At 34.4% G+C, this 21,717-nt stretch overlaps 1 protein-coding gene across 1 annotated transcript in view; it reads right to left on the bottom strand.

Moving 5' to 3' along the window:
* Nucleotides 1–21,717, bottom strand: part of LOC145683451 (uncharacterized) — a 354,212-nt gene that overhangs the window by 154,785 nt on the left and 177,710 nt on the right. The window contains exon 2 of the mRNA XM_081754787.1: nt 17,913–18,079. Within this exon, the coding sequence (XP_081610913.1) occupies nt 17,913–18,079 (167 nt within the window). The remainder of the gene's footprint in view (nt 1–17,912; nt 18,080–21,717) is intronic.

Here is a 21,717-nt window from a genome sequence, read left to right as displayed (position 1 = left end):
CTTGTTGGAGCGTGCAAATATGTGTATCGATGCAGAAGGGGAATACATTGATTAATAAAAATGATTTCTTCCAAAATGTACATTGCTTTTTTGTTTTTTAAAACGTTCGGTTTCTTTTGGAATGGAGGGTATACATATGAACAATAAGTCCTTGCGATACAAGTACTTGATAGAGAAATGATCACAATAAATTCCTTCAAATTGGAAGCATTTCATATTTCAAGTGAAAAAATCATTGGTAGTGATCAATCCTTGAAACAGAAGAAATCAGTTGGATTAATTTTCTTTCGCTTATGCCCCTATTCTACAACTGCTTCAAATTCTAACATACTTTTATTCCCCTTGTTTTACCTTTATTCTTAATATTTCTGTGCAATCAGCAGCTGTGTGTGTCTTTTCACTTCCCTCATTTCCATAGCTTCATTTTTATCGCCGTGATTAATCAGATTGAGTAGAAAAGTGTGATTAACTAAGCAAACTCATCACTATCAAAACACCGAACACATATTTCATAGTTGAAGCGTTTCTGAGTTCGAAAACTCTCCTGCGTATACTATGTCTCTGGTTAACACATTGTATACCATATCGTTATTAACAAATAATATATTTTCTATAATAACTTTCTCTGAGTAATAAGTAAAATACTGTCTTGACACCTATTGAAAAATTTTGGATTGCGAGCGGAGCTCACAAGAAAATTTTTAACAAATCTATTTTTTTACAAACCGACAACAATATCGATTTAATGGGTTCTTCCCAGTTGCGAACGTCTCAGTTGCGGACGCTGCTTTTATCTGTTAAAATCTTTCCCAGTTGCGGACGCACATGTGTTGCTTGGATTTTCCATGACTCGATTACGAAGCAACTAGAATTGTAGTCCCAATTGCGGACGCGTGCGGGAAAAGAGGTAAGATCAATTGATAACAAGCAGCAACGTTGCCACATTTTTCATTTCATTGCATTTACTACCCTGCACTCAGCAACGAGAAGGACTTTTTGTTGCAAGAATACAAATTGCTGAAAAGAGATAGATTCATTCAGGAGTGTAGCTGGTAAGTTCTTATAGAGGCATGACTTTTTCAGGCGCCTTAGCCTTTTTACAATGTCGAAATAAAATTGTCCTCACAAATTTTTAGTGAGGAGAATTTTATTTCAAAAAATAAGATGGGAACCGCTCTCCACACACAAAGATTTCGTACCCTCTATGCAACTTCCCTTCACACACAACCAGGCTTATGACTGGCAGTGTCAATGTTGAAACTATTGGCACTGGCGTGTTTACAAGTTGCAGGAGAATTGCCACTGTCGAATATTATGCCTATATGAGAATGAGCTTGCAGTTCTCCTTTGTCAGGTAGTGAATTATATACAATATTTACACAAACCACATATATACAGTATTTACACAAAGCTACTCATGTCTCTGAACATATGCTATGCATCGCAAACACTTCTTGATGTTACCAGTATCCTGAAATTCCACAAGAATTCTATGCATTCTTTTGTCTAATATTGTTGCCGATTTATTTCTTCTTTTTCCGCCAATTTTTAAATCCTAACGATTGTACAGAAAGTCGCTGTGCCGAGCTTCATCCTTGAGAACTCGGACTAACTCTGAGACATTTGGGTGTGCTTTGTTTGTAATAGAACGCAGTCTGTTGGGCCAGCCTTCGAGTGCGTTGTTCGTCCTGTGCCTTGTATTATGGCAGTTCCAAATCTCTGTACTAAAAGTCGAGTTCTCTAACCAGTGGACGACGAAATAATCATAAAATTGCTGCAATTTACTGTTGCATGGTGTGTCTTCTTGAATACACAGCCAACCATCAACGACTTTATCTATTGGCAAGTATGCCAAAGCAGCACACATTCTAATGCACATCCTAACCTCATCATCATTTGTGTATTCTTGTATATACAAGCTCAGGGCAGGAGGAATAAAAATGGAAGTGTTATTTTGGGCTAGCATCTACGAAAATTTCCCCTCACTAAAAATTTGCTGGGATAAATGAAATTAAATAATGAACAAATCTGCAAAATAATTACAGGAATTCTGATGTAATTTACATGTATTTCATATGTAATTAATGGATAAACTAGTGGTTAGCATTATCTCTAATATTACATAGCTTTATAATTATAGATGCTCGTATACTGACAGATTTGAATTCTTTATATCGAGGCAGGGCAGTAAATGTAATGAAATGAAAAATATGGCAACGTTGCTGCTTGTTATCAATAGATCTTACCTCTTCTCCTGCACGCGTCCGCAATTGGGACTAACAAGTCTGGTTGCATCGTAATCGAGGCATGGAAATTCCAAACAACACCTGTGCGTCCGCAACTGGGAATGATTTTAACAGATAAGAGCAGCGTCCGCAACTGGCATGGATTCCGATTTAATAGGGTGCCAACTGTTTTTGACGCGACGAGTCGTTTACTAATTTAATTTTAAAAAATATTTCTTCTTGCTTGTTCTGCTCCTTTTGCTATAAGTGCCCTGGGCAACAGCCCCGCTTGTCCTTCCCAGGTACGGCTCTGACTTTGTGTTAGTAAAACTTTAAATATCAGTAACCATTCAAAACATTTAATTGCATGAACAAGTATTGAATTCCTGACTTATCAGATGTTGAACACTTTAAATGTAGTTATTCAGTAACAATTACAAACACTTTACCACTAAGGGGGAAATCGGAACGGTTAATAACGTTTCCAAGTTATTTTGTCACCATAATCAATCTGAATAAATTACTTTATAATAGGCAGTGTACAAAATTGTCCTATGGAACTGTAATGTTATACCTACAAAAAATGTATCATTATTGTAAATATCTCTGATTTTAGTATCACTCTGCACACTGAAACGAATGAGAATGCCGACATATTGTTTTTCTTTGTGGTTCTTTGTTGAAAACAAAGGAGATGTCTAGATAATGGTCTGGCACGCCACCAAGGAATGGCCATGAAGGCATGCACCCCGTAGATTTCGGTGAATTTAATTTTGCTGTACTACGAACAAAAACGAGTGGAGTTACTTTCTTCGGAACGCATAACGTATTCTGCTCTTGGTAACACTTGTTGAGAGATGTTTCGGTATTAGTTTCATTTGTGGTCACAACCCGCTTGAAACGGCACTGCCTACTGGTGTAGTTGCTAGCGAGTCGACTCTTACAAACAGGGTCCCGAGTTCTATTCCCGGTGACTATTTTGGACGGCGAGTATTTTGCATTTTTTGTCAAATTTAATATTCCCATATATACTTGGCATGTCTTTTAAGTAATTAAGATTTCAAACGTTTTAAAATTTATTAATGTAGCCTTCAAAGGTGCTGTTTTATATAAACTCGTCTCCATGTTAATAATAAGTCCTATGGACTTCTGCATAAATAACCTCTTGTATTCTTTGCAGCATCCTATCAATGAGACTACGGAGATAACGTTCGCTCTGAGCAATCTCCCCTCCATGTCTCTTCTACTAAGCCCCACAAAGCAGATTGTGTTAAGGGTGGAGGATTAGGAAAGCGTTCTTCGACCACGCTTTTAATCTCGGATCAAACATTTTTGATACAGTTTATGTACGCCCCAGGTGGAGGCCAATCAAGAACATCTAATCAGACTGTTGTTCTAGTGCACTCTCAACTAACCGACATTTGTTGACTGCAGATCTGTCGTGCAGGAAGTGGACTACGTTATGAGGATCGAGTTCTCGAACAGATGGCAGCATGATATTCTGAAGAATGTGCAAATAATGCTCACCCATCTATTGTTCCTCTATCCCAGCGTTTCCCAATCTTTATCAACTTGTGGCACACTACGAATGTTACTTGGATTCTCGCGGCACACTTATAGATATTATTTGTAAATATGAAACACAGTAGTATTTTTTCTGTGATTATTGATCTCCTTGTCAGAGAGAAGAAAGCTCTATCACTGTTTTTCCCCGTGGTAAATCATTATGCTTATTTTTCATTCTAATTTAAAAATAGAAAACAATTGCAATGAAATATTGGACTCAAGTTTTTAAAAATACCCTTTCTTTTTAAAAACTGTATCCAACCTTTTACTAAGAAAAAATCACTAAATAACGAACGAACAAACAAATCTCTTTTACTTTTACCATAAAACACAAATGTAGGTAATTTGTCGAAAAGATTGAATGATATTTTAAATTTTCAAGTTACGAAATAGTCTGCAACAATAAGGAAGCAATAATGATCATAACAATGACAACAAATACTTTTTTCAACATCAGAAATGTACAGAACAGCAACATGGTATGAAACTTAAAATTGTAGATTCATAGTAGAGGTTCATAGTAATATGAAATACAAATATACATTTTTCCCTACGTTTTACAATTTGATTGCTATAAAATTAATAATTTTGTTTCGATTCCTCGCGGCACAGCAGCGGCCCATTCACGGCACACCAGTGTGCCGCGGCACACCGGTTGGGAAACGCTGCTCTATCCGATGGAGTATTCCCAGACCCATGCCGACACTGACTTACGACCACAGCGCCGTCTGTGACAGACATATCACTGGTCTATCTGCTCCCTCGCGGACGATACACAACAACTGGTCGTGAAGTTTCAGAAACGAACATACACTCGTCTATGAAAACATCGTTCCAGATGCGATGCTTTTTTCTTCTGTAAATTGAAGTCGCAGTCGAATGGGACCTTCCGAGAGCACTTCTTTTTGAGCGGAAGAAAGAGCGAAAAGGCACCTTCCTTAAGCCGTCAACTAGCACTGAACCTAGAAGCTGGGAAGTTTGATATTTGCATCGGCTGTCGAGTGGTCGTGTGAAGTCATTGCTGTGAAACGTCAATGAGCTGATGATCTTGCTCTTCTGTTGTTGACCGTTTCCTCCGAGAGTCGGAGCGTCTAACAGTTTGACCAATTTCTCGGTACCGCTTCAGCCAACGATGAGCTCTTCTAGTGTTGACCCCAACACTTATTGCTGCTTCTGAGACGCTGTATCCTACATTACCAAGGGCAATAATTTGCCCTTGCATTGAATTCTCTATATATGTTTTGTTTCCCAAACGTTATTCGTATGGAAGACATTGACAGAAATAAGTTATTTTATTTTCATGTAGGAGTACGTTCTCGTAATAGTCAAGCTGTATGATGCGGTTCATGGCATGTGAAATTTTATTTCGTGGTTCGTACGGAAAAAGACCATTCACTTTTTTCTTCGCAAATATGAATAAAAGGGTACGCAGGAACATACTGTGAATCATGAGACGATGAAGTATAATCATTCTAAAATAAGAAACGTTTAAGTACAACAAGTTTCATTAGAGTTTCTGCTTCTGTTATGATGAACATTCGATGTTCTTAAGTCATAGGTAAATTCAAAAAGTAAAAAGATAAATGTACTTACAAAAAGAAAGGAAATAAAATAGAAAGAAACATCAATTAAGACACGAAAGTATCCTTTACTGGTTAGGAAACTGTTCATTGTGTATGGATACATTTTATATTCAATCCAAGTATTGACAGCAACGGAAGCATTGTACTTTTAAATGATTTCCCACGACAAGCAAACGAACTGTCCAATAATTCACAGTGTGTGTGAACTGTTGATAGCAGATCAGAACAGCGGAGGGGTTTAAGGCATAACGCTTGTAATCTCACGCACGAAGGTTCGAGTCCCATCAAGGTAGAAATTTTCGTTTAATTTATATAATGGCTGCGTTTTCTACGATTTACGAAATATTCATTGACAAACGCAAAATCAATTAAAGTATCGGAGCTGATAGAATACGCAGATAATAGTATATTTTCCATTGCTTAATGTGGACATCATTAATACATTACACTAAAGCAGAGAGTGGGCAATTACTGTTATTTAAAAAAACAATTTACTTTCTTTAGTCTCTTAGGAACATCATTTTGTAGATTAGAAACATATTTGTATGTTTTTTCATATAAACCGCATACTAAGTTTATTATCTTTCTCTGCTGGCGCTCATAGAATTCAAATAATAAGAATGTCCCCGTTTCTACCTTAAAGCAAACTTTCTGTATTGTTTGTGAATAACTACATTGAAAGTGATCGAAATGACATAGACGTCAGGAATTCACTACTTTTACATTTAATTAAATGTTTTCGATGGTTACGCACAGTTTCCTTAAGGCAAGGTTCTCTAATTTAATAGTGTTACCACTACACCAGACCAGGTTAGATTGTTGGCTACTTCGTCTGGTGTCTTGCAAATGATGCCTCGTATTGAACATTTAAGCCCGTCTCGTCTAGAAGTCGTTATCTAGACGCTACGTGAGAAATATCTAATCTCGTGGCATCACGAGTGTTGCTACCATAAAATACGATACATTTTAAAATCTTGACTTGTATCGTGAGAATGCTGTTTCCTCTCGAAAATTCTCATTATCTAGTCTCGAAATATCACTACTTTATTCAATGCATTATAGAACTTTCACCTCAATTAAAGTTTACATACAAATCTAACATGTAATAGAAAAGTGTTCTGAAATACGTAGACATAGAGGAAAGTTCTATATGCATTTAATTAAGTAATGATGCCACGAGACCAGACAATCATGTAATTTTCGGGACGATAAGTGATGTGAAAATTGATTGTAAAATTCTCTCAATTACCGCATTTAAGAAATAGAATTTACTGGAAAGATTTGTTTGTGCACCATTGAGCCGTATATAAAATAATTGCCACACCTTAGCAAACAGAAATGAAGAATAGCAATACAGTTGAAGAATGGCATTTTTCTTACGTTGATATCGTGATGAGTTTTAAATATATGTAGTAGTTTTTTTCACATACGAAAAAAGACAATTATAATAGTAAAATAACGTTCTGTGAACGGGGCTCGAACCGCCTTCACTCACATTTATTAATTGATTTCACGTTTTCACGCAAACCAAATTCTGCTACCGACTTCTTACAGATTATAGGTCTATTTACTACAATAGTTGTAAATGGAATGATAATATAAGAGGAAATGGGAGATACCGGAGAAATCAAAAGACAGTTTGTTCAACATCACATACTTGCATGTACATGATTCAGTGAGGAAGCTCTGTACAAGGAGGGAGCTTTATACTACTGCTCCGTCGCATGTCTCAGTCCCAATTGTGAGGAGATGAGATCATTGTTGTCTTGACATTGATGAGAATTGTCTCATTTCGGGAGATTTTGATTGTTATTTTATGATTTGTGCCTAAATGTCTGGGTCACCAAGATGGAAATGAATAAGGAGGAAAGCTACGTCAACCTCTAGGACTGACAGAATGAAGAGAACATCATATTCTCAAGATCTAATTCACGCTCAATCGTTTGCATTATCGATCTGTGTTACGCAAATTGCGTCCGTACGAGATAGAAGAAAACGAAGAAGTATGTTGAGTAAAATATTCTAACCGTTCTTCCTTCGAGTTTGAAAACAGTTTTGTTATATTCTTATTTACTTCGTTGTATTTAGTTTGAGTTACTTAAAACGAGTTTTATAAGTAAGTTGCGATGTTTTCTTTTTATATTAATGCATAGTGCATATGGAACCCAACACAATTTGAAATACTTAAATTCTTAGAACTACAATCATCAACGAGAATTTAGAACCCATGATGTAGAAGGTAGACAATGACATTCTTTTGCAAATTAACATGGAGATAAAATTGCAGTAGTAGTGGTCCCGGTATATTGCTCCGAGTCAGCAAAATTTTTTGTGACGTCATAGGTCAAAGGTCAATGATCTTGGCCCGGGGTTAATGACCTGGGGGTACTTAGGACCAGCCCCTCTAAATTTCGGCAGAGGTACCATGGCCCACCCCCTAAATTTTGACAGGGGCACCTAGGACCACCCTCCTTAAATTTTGGAAATTGCCAAATTTAAAAATTGGGTATGGTAGCCTAGGACCATGGTATGTACCTCTATTAGTAATGGGGGTCCATCTCGTTCCCTTACTGGCGTGGGAGACCCGGGTTCGATCCCCGGCGAAAGCTCATGTGGTTCGGATTCAACGTTAATCAGTAGGTCCACGTCTCATATAGCCTCGCTGCTGAAAGGGACGATAAACTAAAATCAACTCAACTCTCGTTCCCTTTCATGGGTAAAAAATTACCAAAAATTAAATTTCGAGATTTTTTGACCTAATTTATCCCCTTTGATGAGGTTTAATTACCTTATATAGTTATATGGGCGTATACAGGGCTCCATTCCCTTTTATAAGACATGGGTATATTGATGTACCTCTTTAAATTTTGGGAGGGGTACATTGGCCCTCCCCTAAATTTTGGAAATTGCTCAATTTAAACATTTGGTATCATAGTATAGGACCCTAATATGTATCATGATAAATTTGGATGGTCCACCTCGTCCCCTTTTAGGGGTACAAAATTGCCAAAATATAAACGTAAGCAATAGGTTGTACCACGTGTTTGGTTTTTGGTCCATTAACCCTTTGATGAGGGCCTATTAACTTATATGGTTATATGGTCGTGTATAGGGGTCCATTACCTATCATAGGACATGGGTATATTGATGCACCCCTTTAAATTTTTGGGAGGGGTACCTTGGCCCACCCCTAAATTTTGGAAATTGCTCAATTTAAACATTTGATATCATAGTATAGGACCCTAATATGTATCATGATAAATTTGGATGGTCCACCTAGTTCCCTTTTAGGGGTACAAAATTGCCAAAATATAAACGTAAGCAATACATTGTACCACGTGTTTGGTTTTTGGTCCATTTTATCCCCTTTGATGAGGTCCTATTACCTTATATAGTTATATGGTCATGTATAGGGGTTCATTACATATCATAAAACATAGGTACATTTGTGCACCCGTTTAAATTTTTCGGGAGGGGTACCTTTGCCCACCCCTTTAATTTTGGAAATTGCCCATTTTAAACATTTGGTATTATAGTATAGGACTCTAATATACGTAGATCGCTATAAATTTGGGTGGTCCACCTTGTTCCCTTTTAGGGGTACAAAATTGCCAAAATATAAACGTAAGTAATACGTTGTACCATGTGTTTGGCTTTAAGCCCAATTTATCCCCTTTGATGAGGTCCTATTACCTTATATGGTTATATGGTCATGTATATTGGTCCATTCCCTATCATAAGACATAGGTATATTGGTGCACCCTTTAAATTTTTGGGAGGAAAACCTTGGCCCACCCCTTAAACTTTGGAAATTTTCCGATTTAAGCATTCGTTATTATAGTACAGGACCTCAATGTGTATCATGATAAATTTGGATGGTCCACCTCGTTCCCTTTCATGGGTAAAAGATTATCGAAAATTAGTACGACCACGTGTCTGGTTTTGACTTAAGTTATCCCCTTTGATGAGATCCTATTATCTTATATGAACAAAAAAATTTCAAACAAAGATTTTGAAACAAAAAATTTTCAAACAAAAATTTTAAGACAAAAAATTTCAAACGAAAAAATTTAAAACAAAAATTTCAAAAAAAAAATCGAAAAGAAAAAATTTAACAAAAATATTTCAAACAAAAAATTACGAAACGGAAAAATTTCATACAATATTTCAAACAAAATTTTACGTTTCACGGTTAACCGTCAAACTTTATCCGGTTTTTAACTATTCGATTAACAAATAAACGGTTTTGATCATATTTATCAGTGAGTGTAAAATGTTGAATGAAACCAAGATTTTTAAATAGTAATCGATAAATGTTAAACAAAACTTAAAACTGAATGCAGCAAAGATTTGATAATCATCAACCAATCAGATTGCACGAAAGATAGTGATCAGCCAATCAGATTGCACGAAAGATAGTGATCAACCAATCAAATTGCATCAACAATAACTTTGCCAGTGTCAGATTACATCACCTTGTGACTAAATTTCAGTGTTGTAGCATTATTGCCTTTAGACTATGAGTCATAAGATTCTTCAATAATCTTCAATAATCTTTCGATAATCTTTTACCTATCAGATTTCTAAAGCTCAAGGTCAAATGAACCATTGCCAATGATCTTAGACAATGAGCTGTGACTAAAGTGCAAAAGTATTGTTTCAAATTTCGCGTCTTATGCTAAAATTCTGTTTATCATAATTCCTAAATTTAAAAAATACCTCTCTCGATATACCTGTCTTAAAATTAATCAACTCATTATATGTTCAATAAGGTCAATAATGTCCGTCAATTGTGTACCTTAGCAGAACCAACTGTTTTCTAGAAATGTATTATTTGATAACTTCCACGAATTTTGAAAAGGAAATGAATCCCTGTACACTACCTCAGCAAGGTCAATCGCGTGGTACATCGTATTGCTTACGTTTATATTTATATGTATTGCTTACGGGAATAATGAAAACCAATGACGTAATTTCATTTTGACAATTCTCAAACTATCCTACAAAGTTTCAATGTACCAATGTCCTGGACTCCTAATCCCATCATAGGTCAATAACTGACCACGTGATCATACTCATATTTGACAATGGTTTACCCAATGAATGAGATACCATCCAATTTAAGAACAATTACCAATTATTGATATGACAATAAGAAATGTACCCCTCCCAAAATTTAAGATTGGTATACAAATACACCTGTGTCTTATGAAAAAAGTAATAAATCCTGTACTCTTTCAATAATAAAGCCGTATCAAAAAAGATAAAATAGGTCAATAACCTTTAAAATTTGAATATTTGGCCATAAGAGGGACACCAACTTATTTGATAATTCCCAAATTTAAGAGGGAACAAAAAAATATAAACGTAATAAACCTCTGTACGCATTCATCCTTATCAAAGGGCTCATTTACATTTTTGACAAGTTTTTACCCATGAAAGGAAACGAAATTTATAAGAACCTATATTATTATACCAAATTGGACAATTTCCTAGCTTTAAGGTGAGCCAATGTACCTCTACCAAATTTTAAGATGAAAACATCGATATACTCATGCCTTACAGAAAAATAGACCCCTGAACACATTCATATATTCATATAAGGTGATAAAATCGCATCAAAGGTGTCAATAACCTCCGAAACTTGAATTTTTAACATTTTTTTTATCCATAAAAGAAAACAAAAATGGACCACCCAAATTTATACTAATACATATTAGGGCCTATAATACTATATTCAATGTTTACATTTGGCAATTTCCAAAATTTAAGGTGGGGGCCATTGTACTCGTTCAAATTTTTCAACGGATGCACCAATATATCTATATTTTAAAAAATAAAATAGACCCCTATACATGCCCATATAATCATATAAGGTAATAAAACCTCATCAAATAGGGTCAATAACCTCCGAAATTTGATTTTGGTAGTTCTTTACCCATGAAAGGGAACGTGATGGATCATCCAAATTTATAGTGATTCATATTGATGTCCTAACAAACAATTCATCAATACATAAGGGTCATCCTTAGGGCCAAGTATGAGTCACAAAATTGTCTGAAACATTATTATTTCGTAACAATTGTTCTGAACTTCTTCCACTATTATTATTACTACTAGAAATAATAATAATAATATTTTCTTTCACTATTTCCAACACGTACCATATATTTCTTCAATCAAAATTTGTAAATAGGAAGTATTCTTTTTTATATTCGTATGTATATTTTGTTAAAATATCAATACAACGCATACATAATCCAAAATTTGTACCCAAAGAAGCGTTACTATGTACCGTGATGAAAAATCCTACTTAGTTTCTGTTAAGGCATCCGAGTTTCGAACGAGCTGACGCCTTTTTCCCATCTTTTCCTTCCGTCCGCTAATCCTTCCAGAGTATCTCTTATAGGGCAATTCATCGTCAGACAGGGTCCGAACAAATTTCCTTTCCTTTCTTCTATCTCTTTCAGTATGCATTTTTGCATTTATTTAAGTTTAATTTCACCCATCGAAGTGTCACTGATTATTCATATCAAGAGATTTTAAATCAAGTTTTTGTTTTGAACTAAAAGTAAACAAACACACAATATATTGAGTAAACACCAGTTTTAATATGAAATCATCACATTTTCAATTCATTAATATTTAAAAAGTATTACACTTTTAATTATTTCATCATATATTTTGGTTCAAAATAAATAAAAACCTGAGACCGAGTTTCGAACTTTTGATCTTCAAGTTTCACAAGTTTTTACGAAGACTGAGCAATTCAACATACTTGGCTACTGGCGGCACTTACGGCTTGCTGCTACTGTCTATATAAAGAACGGAGGGAAAATGCAGTTCCCTCTGTATAGATCTAAGGGAATTGTGAGGGATCTGGCTTATATTTTGGACTTAGTCTGTGAATAATTTTCCAAGTTTATGTGAACGGGATTATACCACTGAAACAGCCCAAACATGTCCTCAATCTTGTTGGAATAGAACATAATATTGAGGTCTCAAATCTTCAGTAATAATAATAATAATAATAATAATAATAATAATAATAATAATAATAATAATAATAATAATAATAATAATAATAATAATAATAATAATAATAATAATAATTTAGAACACAAATTCTATACTAGAACAGATTGTATTAAAATCTGTATAATCACAACTAACATTAGGCAAAAGTTACAAAATAGAATGTACAGAAGTGTCCAGAACACCAGGGCATATCTCGTGCGTACAACCCTAGAACTCGCTAAAAGTTAAACGAAAGACCTCCAGCAAGTAGGACAACTAAACTCATGTAGAAAGTAGTCCTACTGAACTCACAAGAGTACTAAGAAAAATTATGTTTATAAGTTTTACTTTCCATGCTCATGCTGTCTAAGCTAAAGGAGACGTCTATGACGAGAATGAAAGAAATAGTGGAAGACGAAAGTAGGAGAAAGCAGTAAAGTTTGTCCAACCCAACGACCAATGGGCGGAAGCTCTGATAGATTCAGGGACACAAGATCCAGAGCTGAGCGGGCTACGTCTAAAGCAACCATAAAGAAAGCGCTTAACCTTTTTGGAACAGGCTGAATCATTAAATTCATAAAACGTCAGTAATAATAATAATAATAATAATAATAATAATAATAATAATAATAATAATAATAATAATAATAATAATAATAATAATAATAATAATGGTATTCACATTTTTAAAGTGGCCCTAAAATTCGGGATTTCGGCCAGGGGGTCCGGAACTCCAGGATACAACTCAGCAACTACCCAAATTTTAAACGATAACGTTCCGCCCAATAGAAAAAAATATTCGTGTACAAAATATTCTACTGTTCGTTTTTAGGAAAATAACTATCATAAAAATAATTGAATATCACTGAAAAATAGGGCATAGAATAAACTAACTTTTAGGATATGCAGAAGTAATTTTAAAAGCTTTGCTATAAAAATACTTACAAGGACCATAATTCGACGAGCTCAGAAATACAAAGTAACAAAATAGCGTTTAAAATTCAGTCTACAGAGCAATATTGTTACTTAAAGAATGGACATACACTATTTCGAGAATCGAGTTAAGACGAGAAATGTTTACGATACTTTTTGTCTCGTCTCGATTCTCATCTCGAAAGCGAAACGATAATTTGATAAGCCTTGTCTCGTCTCGAATATAAAATCTTTCTCGCCTCGATTTTGCTTGGTTTTAAAAACGAGATGAAAAATTCCTCTTCTGGTGGGCAACACTAAACAAAAACGAAATATTCTTGCCAAATGTCACGTTTCTGCTTGTAATGGTATGACCTGAGCGATAATAAGCTCTTAACTTTTAATATTTTACTAAATAATTATTATTATTACTATTATTATACTTGAAGATTTGATAGTTCAAGTATTGAAACATCCGAGTATTCAAATATCTGGAGATAATAAAACGTCTCTCATCGCCGATCAATCGCCGCTAAAAATTCAAAAGTAAAAGTAAAATACTTCCCCTACGTGGATCCGACCCGAAGATCTTCGGGTTAAAGGCCGAGCACCTTGACTACTGAACCACAATAACTACACAGTAAAAGATTCGTCCTTACTGTGTTCACTTTAGGTTTCTTTGCCTCTTCTTACGTTATTCTACGTTATTTTTCTTTGTTTTGAAACGTCGTTCGATTTTCTTTTATGATAAGTCAAAAACCTTTGGCATAGTTTATATTAACAACTTGAGTGGTTCTCAATTTTGTTTCTTCTCCACACCAAACCACAAATATGACAGATTTAATTCTCATACTCTGCATTTCGTCTCAAAGGAGTCTCTACTATCTGGTCAAGGGCTTATGCCCGCCACTTAACAGTCGTTTGTTTAACGTAATATTGAAGCACAAGGATCACGTGGTCAGCTCCAAATGAAAATGATAGAAGTGGTGCCTGATTCTCTTTTTAACAAGCATTAGAAAAGAGAATCATCAAATAGGTGCGGCGGAAATTTGAACCCAAGACACCTAATGGCTATTTCAGTGGTCAAGTGAGATATCCACTCAGCCAACAATACACAACAGAAGTTTCTGTAAGAAACGTAATATTTGTGACTAGTTGTGAAACTTTTGTTGTATTAACGTTAACTGCTATGTTATGAAGATTTGTTCTGATTTTTATCTTTTTACAGCTTGTGTGAACTGCAACAGTAAAATAAGTGTAAATAACTATTTTACTCATATTTGCTATTTGAATAAGTTTGTTAAACATAATTCAATTACGAAGTGGATGCCTATTGTATGGACTGATTGCTCATAACATCAATTCCAGGAAGGGTTAAACAATGCAGACCCGTGACAAAAAAAAAAAAAAAAAAAAAAAAAAAAAAAAAAATGTTGACAGATACTAATGTATTATTTTTACCACACGGGACTCATCTTTTAGATTTTAGCGTAATTAATTGAATACCTACCAAGACAGGCTTCTAAGGTAGAAAAGAAATATTGTGTCACACTCAAAATATCTTCAAAAGGGTTGTCCTAAGCGAGACTTGGCTACTTAAACCTTCATTCAGCAAACAGGAAGTTTATATACGTTTATTTCTGCCTTTTAAAAAATCAAACTCTTGTTCCATTCTTTCTCCCTCCGATCATCACTTCATAACACAATTCTCAAGTTAGGAGACTTCGGCAGTATTGAAAGAATAATCGAGAGCACTGGGTTAGAAATCCTGAGGTCGTGGGTTCAAATCCACTGTAAATCAATTTAATACTTCGTAAATTTAATTTGTTCTTGCAAGCAGTATGATGACTTTTGTTTGCTCAAAGTTCTCCATCAAAAGATGAGGTGCAAGAATCACGCACACCGAGAGAAAGAGAGAGTGGAGTTATCTCCAGCTGAAATGTTATCCGAAACATTCATTGATATTCATATTTAGTTATGTTTTATTTAATTTTTGTTTATTCTTCTTTACGAAATTACAGTTCTCTTTTACATAGAATAGCAAGGAATAGCGAATGATATATTAGGGCATATTACGAAAGAGAACTCGTATTCGTTTGATATCGTATATGTTTTTAATAAAATCGTGCTTGTATTAGTAATTGGGAATTAAATTAAACAAACTAATGTTATGTGCACACAAAATATGACTATTTGTCATATTTGAAACATATGACATGTTTTCTACTAATGCAATGGTTTTCACAAATTGAACTGATACACTGCACATCTTGCTTTTACTTTCTTAGATTGTCTTTCATTTTTCTTTTTCTTTTTGTTTCATTTTCCGAACACACTGGAATCCACTAATATAACTTAAAAATTTTCTTGTTAGCTTTGATGTACAAATGAAAAATAATAACAATGATAATACATTTTTAATAACTAAAATCTACGATAGTCTTGCTGATAAAAAAATGTTTTCGCAAAACAAAGATGGAAGTCAAAATCCTCGACCTGATATTTTTTCATAAAGTTTTAGTAGAGATATTGAAGCTGATAACTAACAACAGTAAATATAACGTTGAAACTTACAATGTAAAATATTCAGATTATAAAAAATACCGTAACCTGTGAATTAAAGTGAATTTTTGACCAACATAGATTTTTCCTTGGTATGTCTAAGGCTATGTTTTCAAGTCTAAGGAGGAACAACATTGCTAAAGTCATTACTGAATTAATGAAGGATAGAAAGATTAATGGTTGGAGAGGAGAAGGTCTGAAGACTATATGGGATAACAGTTAAAGATGATAAGTTAGTAAAGATCAAGGAGGGACTAAGCATAGGTTTCAGGTTGATTCTTGTGCTAGCAGAAATTACTATGAACGACTGGGAGAAGAAAGTAAGGATGAAAGGAAGTGAAAGCTTAGTGTTTTATGCTAGATATGTTGACGATTGCTTGGGGATTTGGAAAGGAACTGTACGGCAATTGGAAAAGTTTGTAAATGAAATTGAGGATAGAGAGAAAGGCATTAAACTGGAGCTAGAGGTGGAAAAGGAAGAGGCTATAGTTTTCCTGGATATGAGAATAAGGAGGAAACAAGGAGTGATATACATAGAATAGTATCAGAAACGTTGCACGTCGGGAAACTATTACCACGTCAGAAGTGATGTAATTAGATTACTCGACCAAGAGGAATTTCATCATTAACATGGAGAATAGGATTATGCAAATAACCAGTGAAAGAGACAAGTCAGAACAGAGTATACAGTCATTCCATAAACAGCTAAATAACACTGCATACGATAGGAAGAGGTTAAAGTATAGAAGGAGTTGGGAGAACGAAAACGAAGTAAGAGGAGAAAGAAGCCGAGAAGGAGGAATAGAAGAAAAAAGAAAAATGTGGTGGGGGATAGAAAGTTTCGGGGAAGAAACAGAAACCATTAAAAGAATCATTAAGAAGATGGGAGGCATCTCAACATACAGAAAAGGCAGCAAGAGGCTACTGGAAGTAATAAGAGAAAAAAAGAAGCAAGAAGAGAGAAAAGGAGCAAGGGGTATTAATGGAGACAACAGGAGTGATCTATAAAATTCAGTGGAGCGAGTGTGATATGTATTATATTGGGAAACTGGAAAGAGACTAAGGGAACATATGAAAGAACATAATGATGACGTTAGGCTAGAGAGGGAGAAAAATGCGCTATACAAACACGTAAAGAACACGAGTCATGCAGTTAATTGGAATAAAGTAAAAATTCTGGGCCAAGAAGATAGAAGCATAGTCAGGAAATAGAAAGAGACACGGTTTATAGAAATGAAGGGTAATAAAGCAATGAACTGGAACTCAGGACTGATCATCGAACAACAGTGGAATAGGTTCTTACAAAATCTTAAAGTATAATATTTGAATAGACATATTTATTATGGTTGTTTTATATATATTGATTGTTTTACATGTGTTTATGTATTTATTAGTTGATATCAGTTATCTATGTGTGTGTGTTTACATGTTTATATAATTAATTATGTAAATAATTGTTAGTTTAGATTAGTTAGGCTAAGATCGTAAGTTTTTTGTGTGTGTTATTGACAACAGAAAAAAAGCCTCGGCATAGAAGTATTCAAATCAGTATACTTGAAGGGGATTGGCGGCTGCCAGGAGCCAATCAGAAGCAAGATATCTTAGCTGTTGTTGTATATAGGATTGTAGATTACTCCTGTATCTCATAGTGTCTGATGAAGCCAAAGTGTTAGTTGGCGAAACTGTAACACGTATGTAGCTTTTAAATGTAAATATAGTGTTTTGCTCAGCAAATAGTTTGTTTGTGTTTACGTATATACCAAGGAAAGCTTCTACTTATGGAAAATATTATATATGTTGTGATTAGACATGTTATATACATAGCAGAATCTGGACGTAAATTCTTAATACTTTCTTAAAAGTCTTCATATTTGCTGTGTCAAATATGTAATGAAAATTTCTTTTTGTAGGGTACAATTAAGTGGAGATTGAGTTGTTCTAAGGAATTCATCTTCCAGGATTTTAGCGTGATACGATTCTAATGAAAGAAATGAGTCCCCTGACGCTAGTATTATGTAGTAGTATGTTAGAAAGAAAAATTACTTACTCCTGCCTTTACAGTATCAACGGGATTTGAATTGCAAGTGTGAATTAAATCCACAATTTCTAAGTAGACGTTTTTCCTTGTAAATGGTGCCAAAGTTGTAGTTTGATTCCGCTGCTTTAGACTTGAACTTGTCATATCTCGCACTTGCCTATCCCCTCGTGATATTCCTATTAAGAGCATAAAATAGAATTAAGCAGAGAATTTCTAAAATAATACCTACAAAATATATATTAAATGGAACTAACAACATGCAAAATATCTTGTAATAATTTTAACAATCTTACTCAAAATATATCCAATCACTTTTTCAAGTATATCGTGCCTCCAGAAAAACACAGTCCTAACTTAAAACAGGTATAAAATTACCAATTTTGACCTTGCTGTCCATATGTCCTTTCCAAATTATCTCCTATTACTTACGCTCATAATAAAATATCTTAGTTGGTAACATATGGTATCACATATAGACACCACGCATTACTTTTTATTAGTCATCTCCTCATCCGACGACTTAACATTGAAATATTTTATTCTTGAAGGATAATGTCTCCATGAAGGAACGTGGAAATAGTAAATTGAAGTTTTTTTTTTAAAACAATATGAAATCATATTGATTGATTTATTTCTAACAAATGAACCCTCACATTGCGGTGAAAGTTTACTTCTAAATAATGTTATAGTAATAGTTATGCGAATATGTTGTAAGCCTTTCTACACATAATTAACAATGAATGGTAATGAATGATAATTTTCTCATCTCGGATTGCAAATTATCTGGTCCACAGTGTTTATATTTGTTGGATGCAGTTATTGAAATTTTCAAATAGAAGGTAAAGTTAATATTTTATTATCATATAATCTATATTCATATCAGCTAAACAGTTTATGTTTGAGCTGGATAAACATTTCTGGTATTGTTCGTCTTTCTTTTCTAGAAATGTTGAATCTTGAGTAGGATGTGGATGTATGACGTCAGAAAAATATTTCTGATTTCTATTAATTTGAGAGTTTGTTTCAAATATATTTCACAATATATTCGGATAACTATCATCTAAATTACTGTATACAGTGCCGTCCTGTAAGGACGACTACAAATGTGCTTTACTACCTGCAGTTTTACTTTTCCTGCAATAGTAGACAACCCAAAAATCAGGCTCACTGGGTTGGTTGAGAATTAGAAAGGCGTTGGATCAAATCTCAACTTTGTTACAAATATATCAGTGTGGCAAACTGTAAATACGAGAATAAAATAAATTGTTAAGATCGCATGTTATATTATTATAAGGGAAGTGGATGAGAAAAGTTAAATATTGATCTTACTTAAGCAGTTCAAACATGATGAACGGTAAGAAATACATATCAGAGTAAAGCAGTTTCTTTCCTTTTTCAAAAAATCTCGTAAAAGAAAAAATATTACATAATATAAAGGTTTAATATAAAAGCCTAACAGCACAACAACAAACATCCACAAGAAAGGGAAAGAGAGACAAACACAGACCACACCATTAGCGTAGCAGACTTTCGGGCCTCCCATGCAACATAAAGAGGTGAGACCCTAGTTGTAAACCCAATTATTATTATTATTATTATTATTATTATTATTATTATTATTATTATTATTATTATTATTATTATTATTATTATGGATTTTTATTTGGATTAACTTGGATTTTTATCCAAAATGGCGCCGTCTGAAGATGCATGTGGATTGTGTGACAAGCCATTTTTTGGCAAACAATTAGTACTAGCATGTAGTTTATGTGCTAAAAGGTTTCACGTGAAAAATTGTCTAAAATTTGGACGTATAGAGTACGATATGTACTCAGAAAAAGGTGTATCAACGTACAAATGTCAAAATTGTATAAGGAACAGGGACGACAGCACAATGGTCACCCCCATACTGACGAAGAATATTAGGACACAAATTAACAGCCAGAGCAAGAATTCAGACTCTGAAATAAGCGATTATGAAGATGATGAAAATGCAGGTACAGTCTTAAATAGAAATAATGTAAATTGTTCCACGTGTTGTGACACAGTGAAAAATAAACTTTGTCAAGTGTTATCAATATTAAAGGACATGAATGAAAAATATGATTCATTGAAAGCTGAAATAATATCAGTTAAACAAGAAAATATAAAATTGAGTGAATTAATATTGAGTGGAAGTAAAATCAAAACATTTGCTGAGGTACTGAATAGTCCATCGCCAAACTAACAAAACGGTGTACAAAGTGAAAATATAAACACAACCAGGAAGGTCAATGAATCAGTTTGCAGCACATCACAAGAAGACAGGAGTGTGGGTGATAGTGAGTGGCAGGTTGTTACAAAACGCTCGAAGCGTAATATTCAAGCAAGACAGACAGAAACAAACCAAATGCATGAGTCAGGTCTACCTAACAGAAATCGTTCCAATTTAATGAAAAGAAAAATGAACACTGATAAGCTGAAGCTCAATAAGAAACCCTCTCATGTGGCTGCTTTATTCGTTACACGGCTTGACTCAACTGTTTCTTGTAATGATGTTAGTGAGTTCCTGAAAGAAAGTGTAAATATTGAAGTTGGAAAGTGCGTAAAATTAAAAACCAAACATAATAGTTACTCTTCATTTTATGTAAGTGTACAAGAAAATGAGTTTGATACTGTATGTAATGCAAATGTGTGGCCAGATGGTGTATTGTTTACTAGGTTTATGGGTCGTCTAAAAAGTGAAATAGTTGTAGAAGAAAATGAAAATGAATTGAGCGAAAAGGAAGAAAAGTCAGGTAAATAAATTTGTCTTTCTTTGTAGCTTAAACCAAATATGAGTACCTTGCACTTATTTTATCAAAATGTAAATGGTATTAATACAAAAGAACGGTCTTTCACGGACGAAGTAAATTGTGAAGATTACGATATCTATTGTATTGCTGAAACATGGCTAAAGGAAACAAATGTACATTTCGTATAATTATCAAATAAGTACAATATCATTAGGAAAGATAGGAACCTGACACTAGAAAACAAATCTAAGGGAGGTGGGTGTATGATTTTAATAAACAATAAATACTCATACACAATGATACAAGTTCCTGACGATAGGTTGGACGTAATAACTTAACTAACTAACTAACTCTATGGCCTATGGAACCCGGAGGTTCAGTGCCGCGTTCACAAAAGCTCTCCACTGACTTCTATCCTTAGCTAATTGCATTCAGTTTCTACTTTGTATTCCTATCTCTGCGAGATCCATCTTAATATTATCCTCCCATCTGCGCCTAGGTGTTCCTAATGGTCGTTTTCCTATGGGTCTACCAGTCAAGACTTTGAAAGCGTTTCTACTTTCTTCCATTCTAGCTACATGACCTGCCCACCTAAGCCTCCTAGACTTGACGACCCTAACAATGTTGGGTAAACCGTAAACTATGTAGTTCCTCGTTATGAAGCTTCCGCCATTCCCCATTCTCGTTCCTCTTGGATCCGAATATTCTTCTCAGGATCCTGTTCTCAAATACTTTCAGTCTATGTTCTTCCCTCAGAGTAAGCGACCATGTTTCGCAACCATACAGAACAACAGGCATGATTATCGTTTTATATATTTTAAGCTTCAAATTCCTCGACAGAATTCGCGACGACAAGAGATTTTGAACCGAGTAGTAACACGAATTCCCTGCTTTTAGTCGACATTTAATTTCTTCGTGAATATGATTTTCGTCTGTTAATATTGATCCTAAATATTTGAAAGTATCCACTTTATCAAAAGCATTATTTAATATTTTAACGCCTCCACAATTTGCCGTATTACGGTCCCGACGCACTTCCA

The sequence above is a fragment of the Thermobia domestica genome, chromosome 4 (assembly GCF_964235325.1).
Source record: "Thermobia domestica chromosome 4, izTheDome1.hap1.1, whole genome shotgun sequence".
Taxonomy (NCBI): Eukaryota; Metazoa; Arthropoda; class Insecta; order Zygentoma; family Lepismatidae; genus Thermobia; species Thermobia domestica.
Note: the sequence above shows the minus strand (reverse complement) of the source record. Positions and strands in the feature narration are given on the sequence as shown.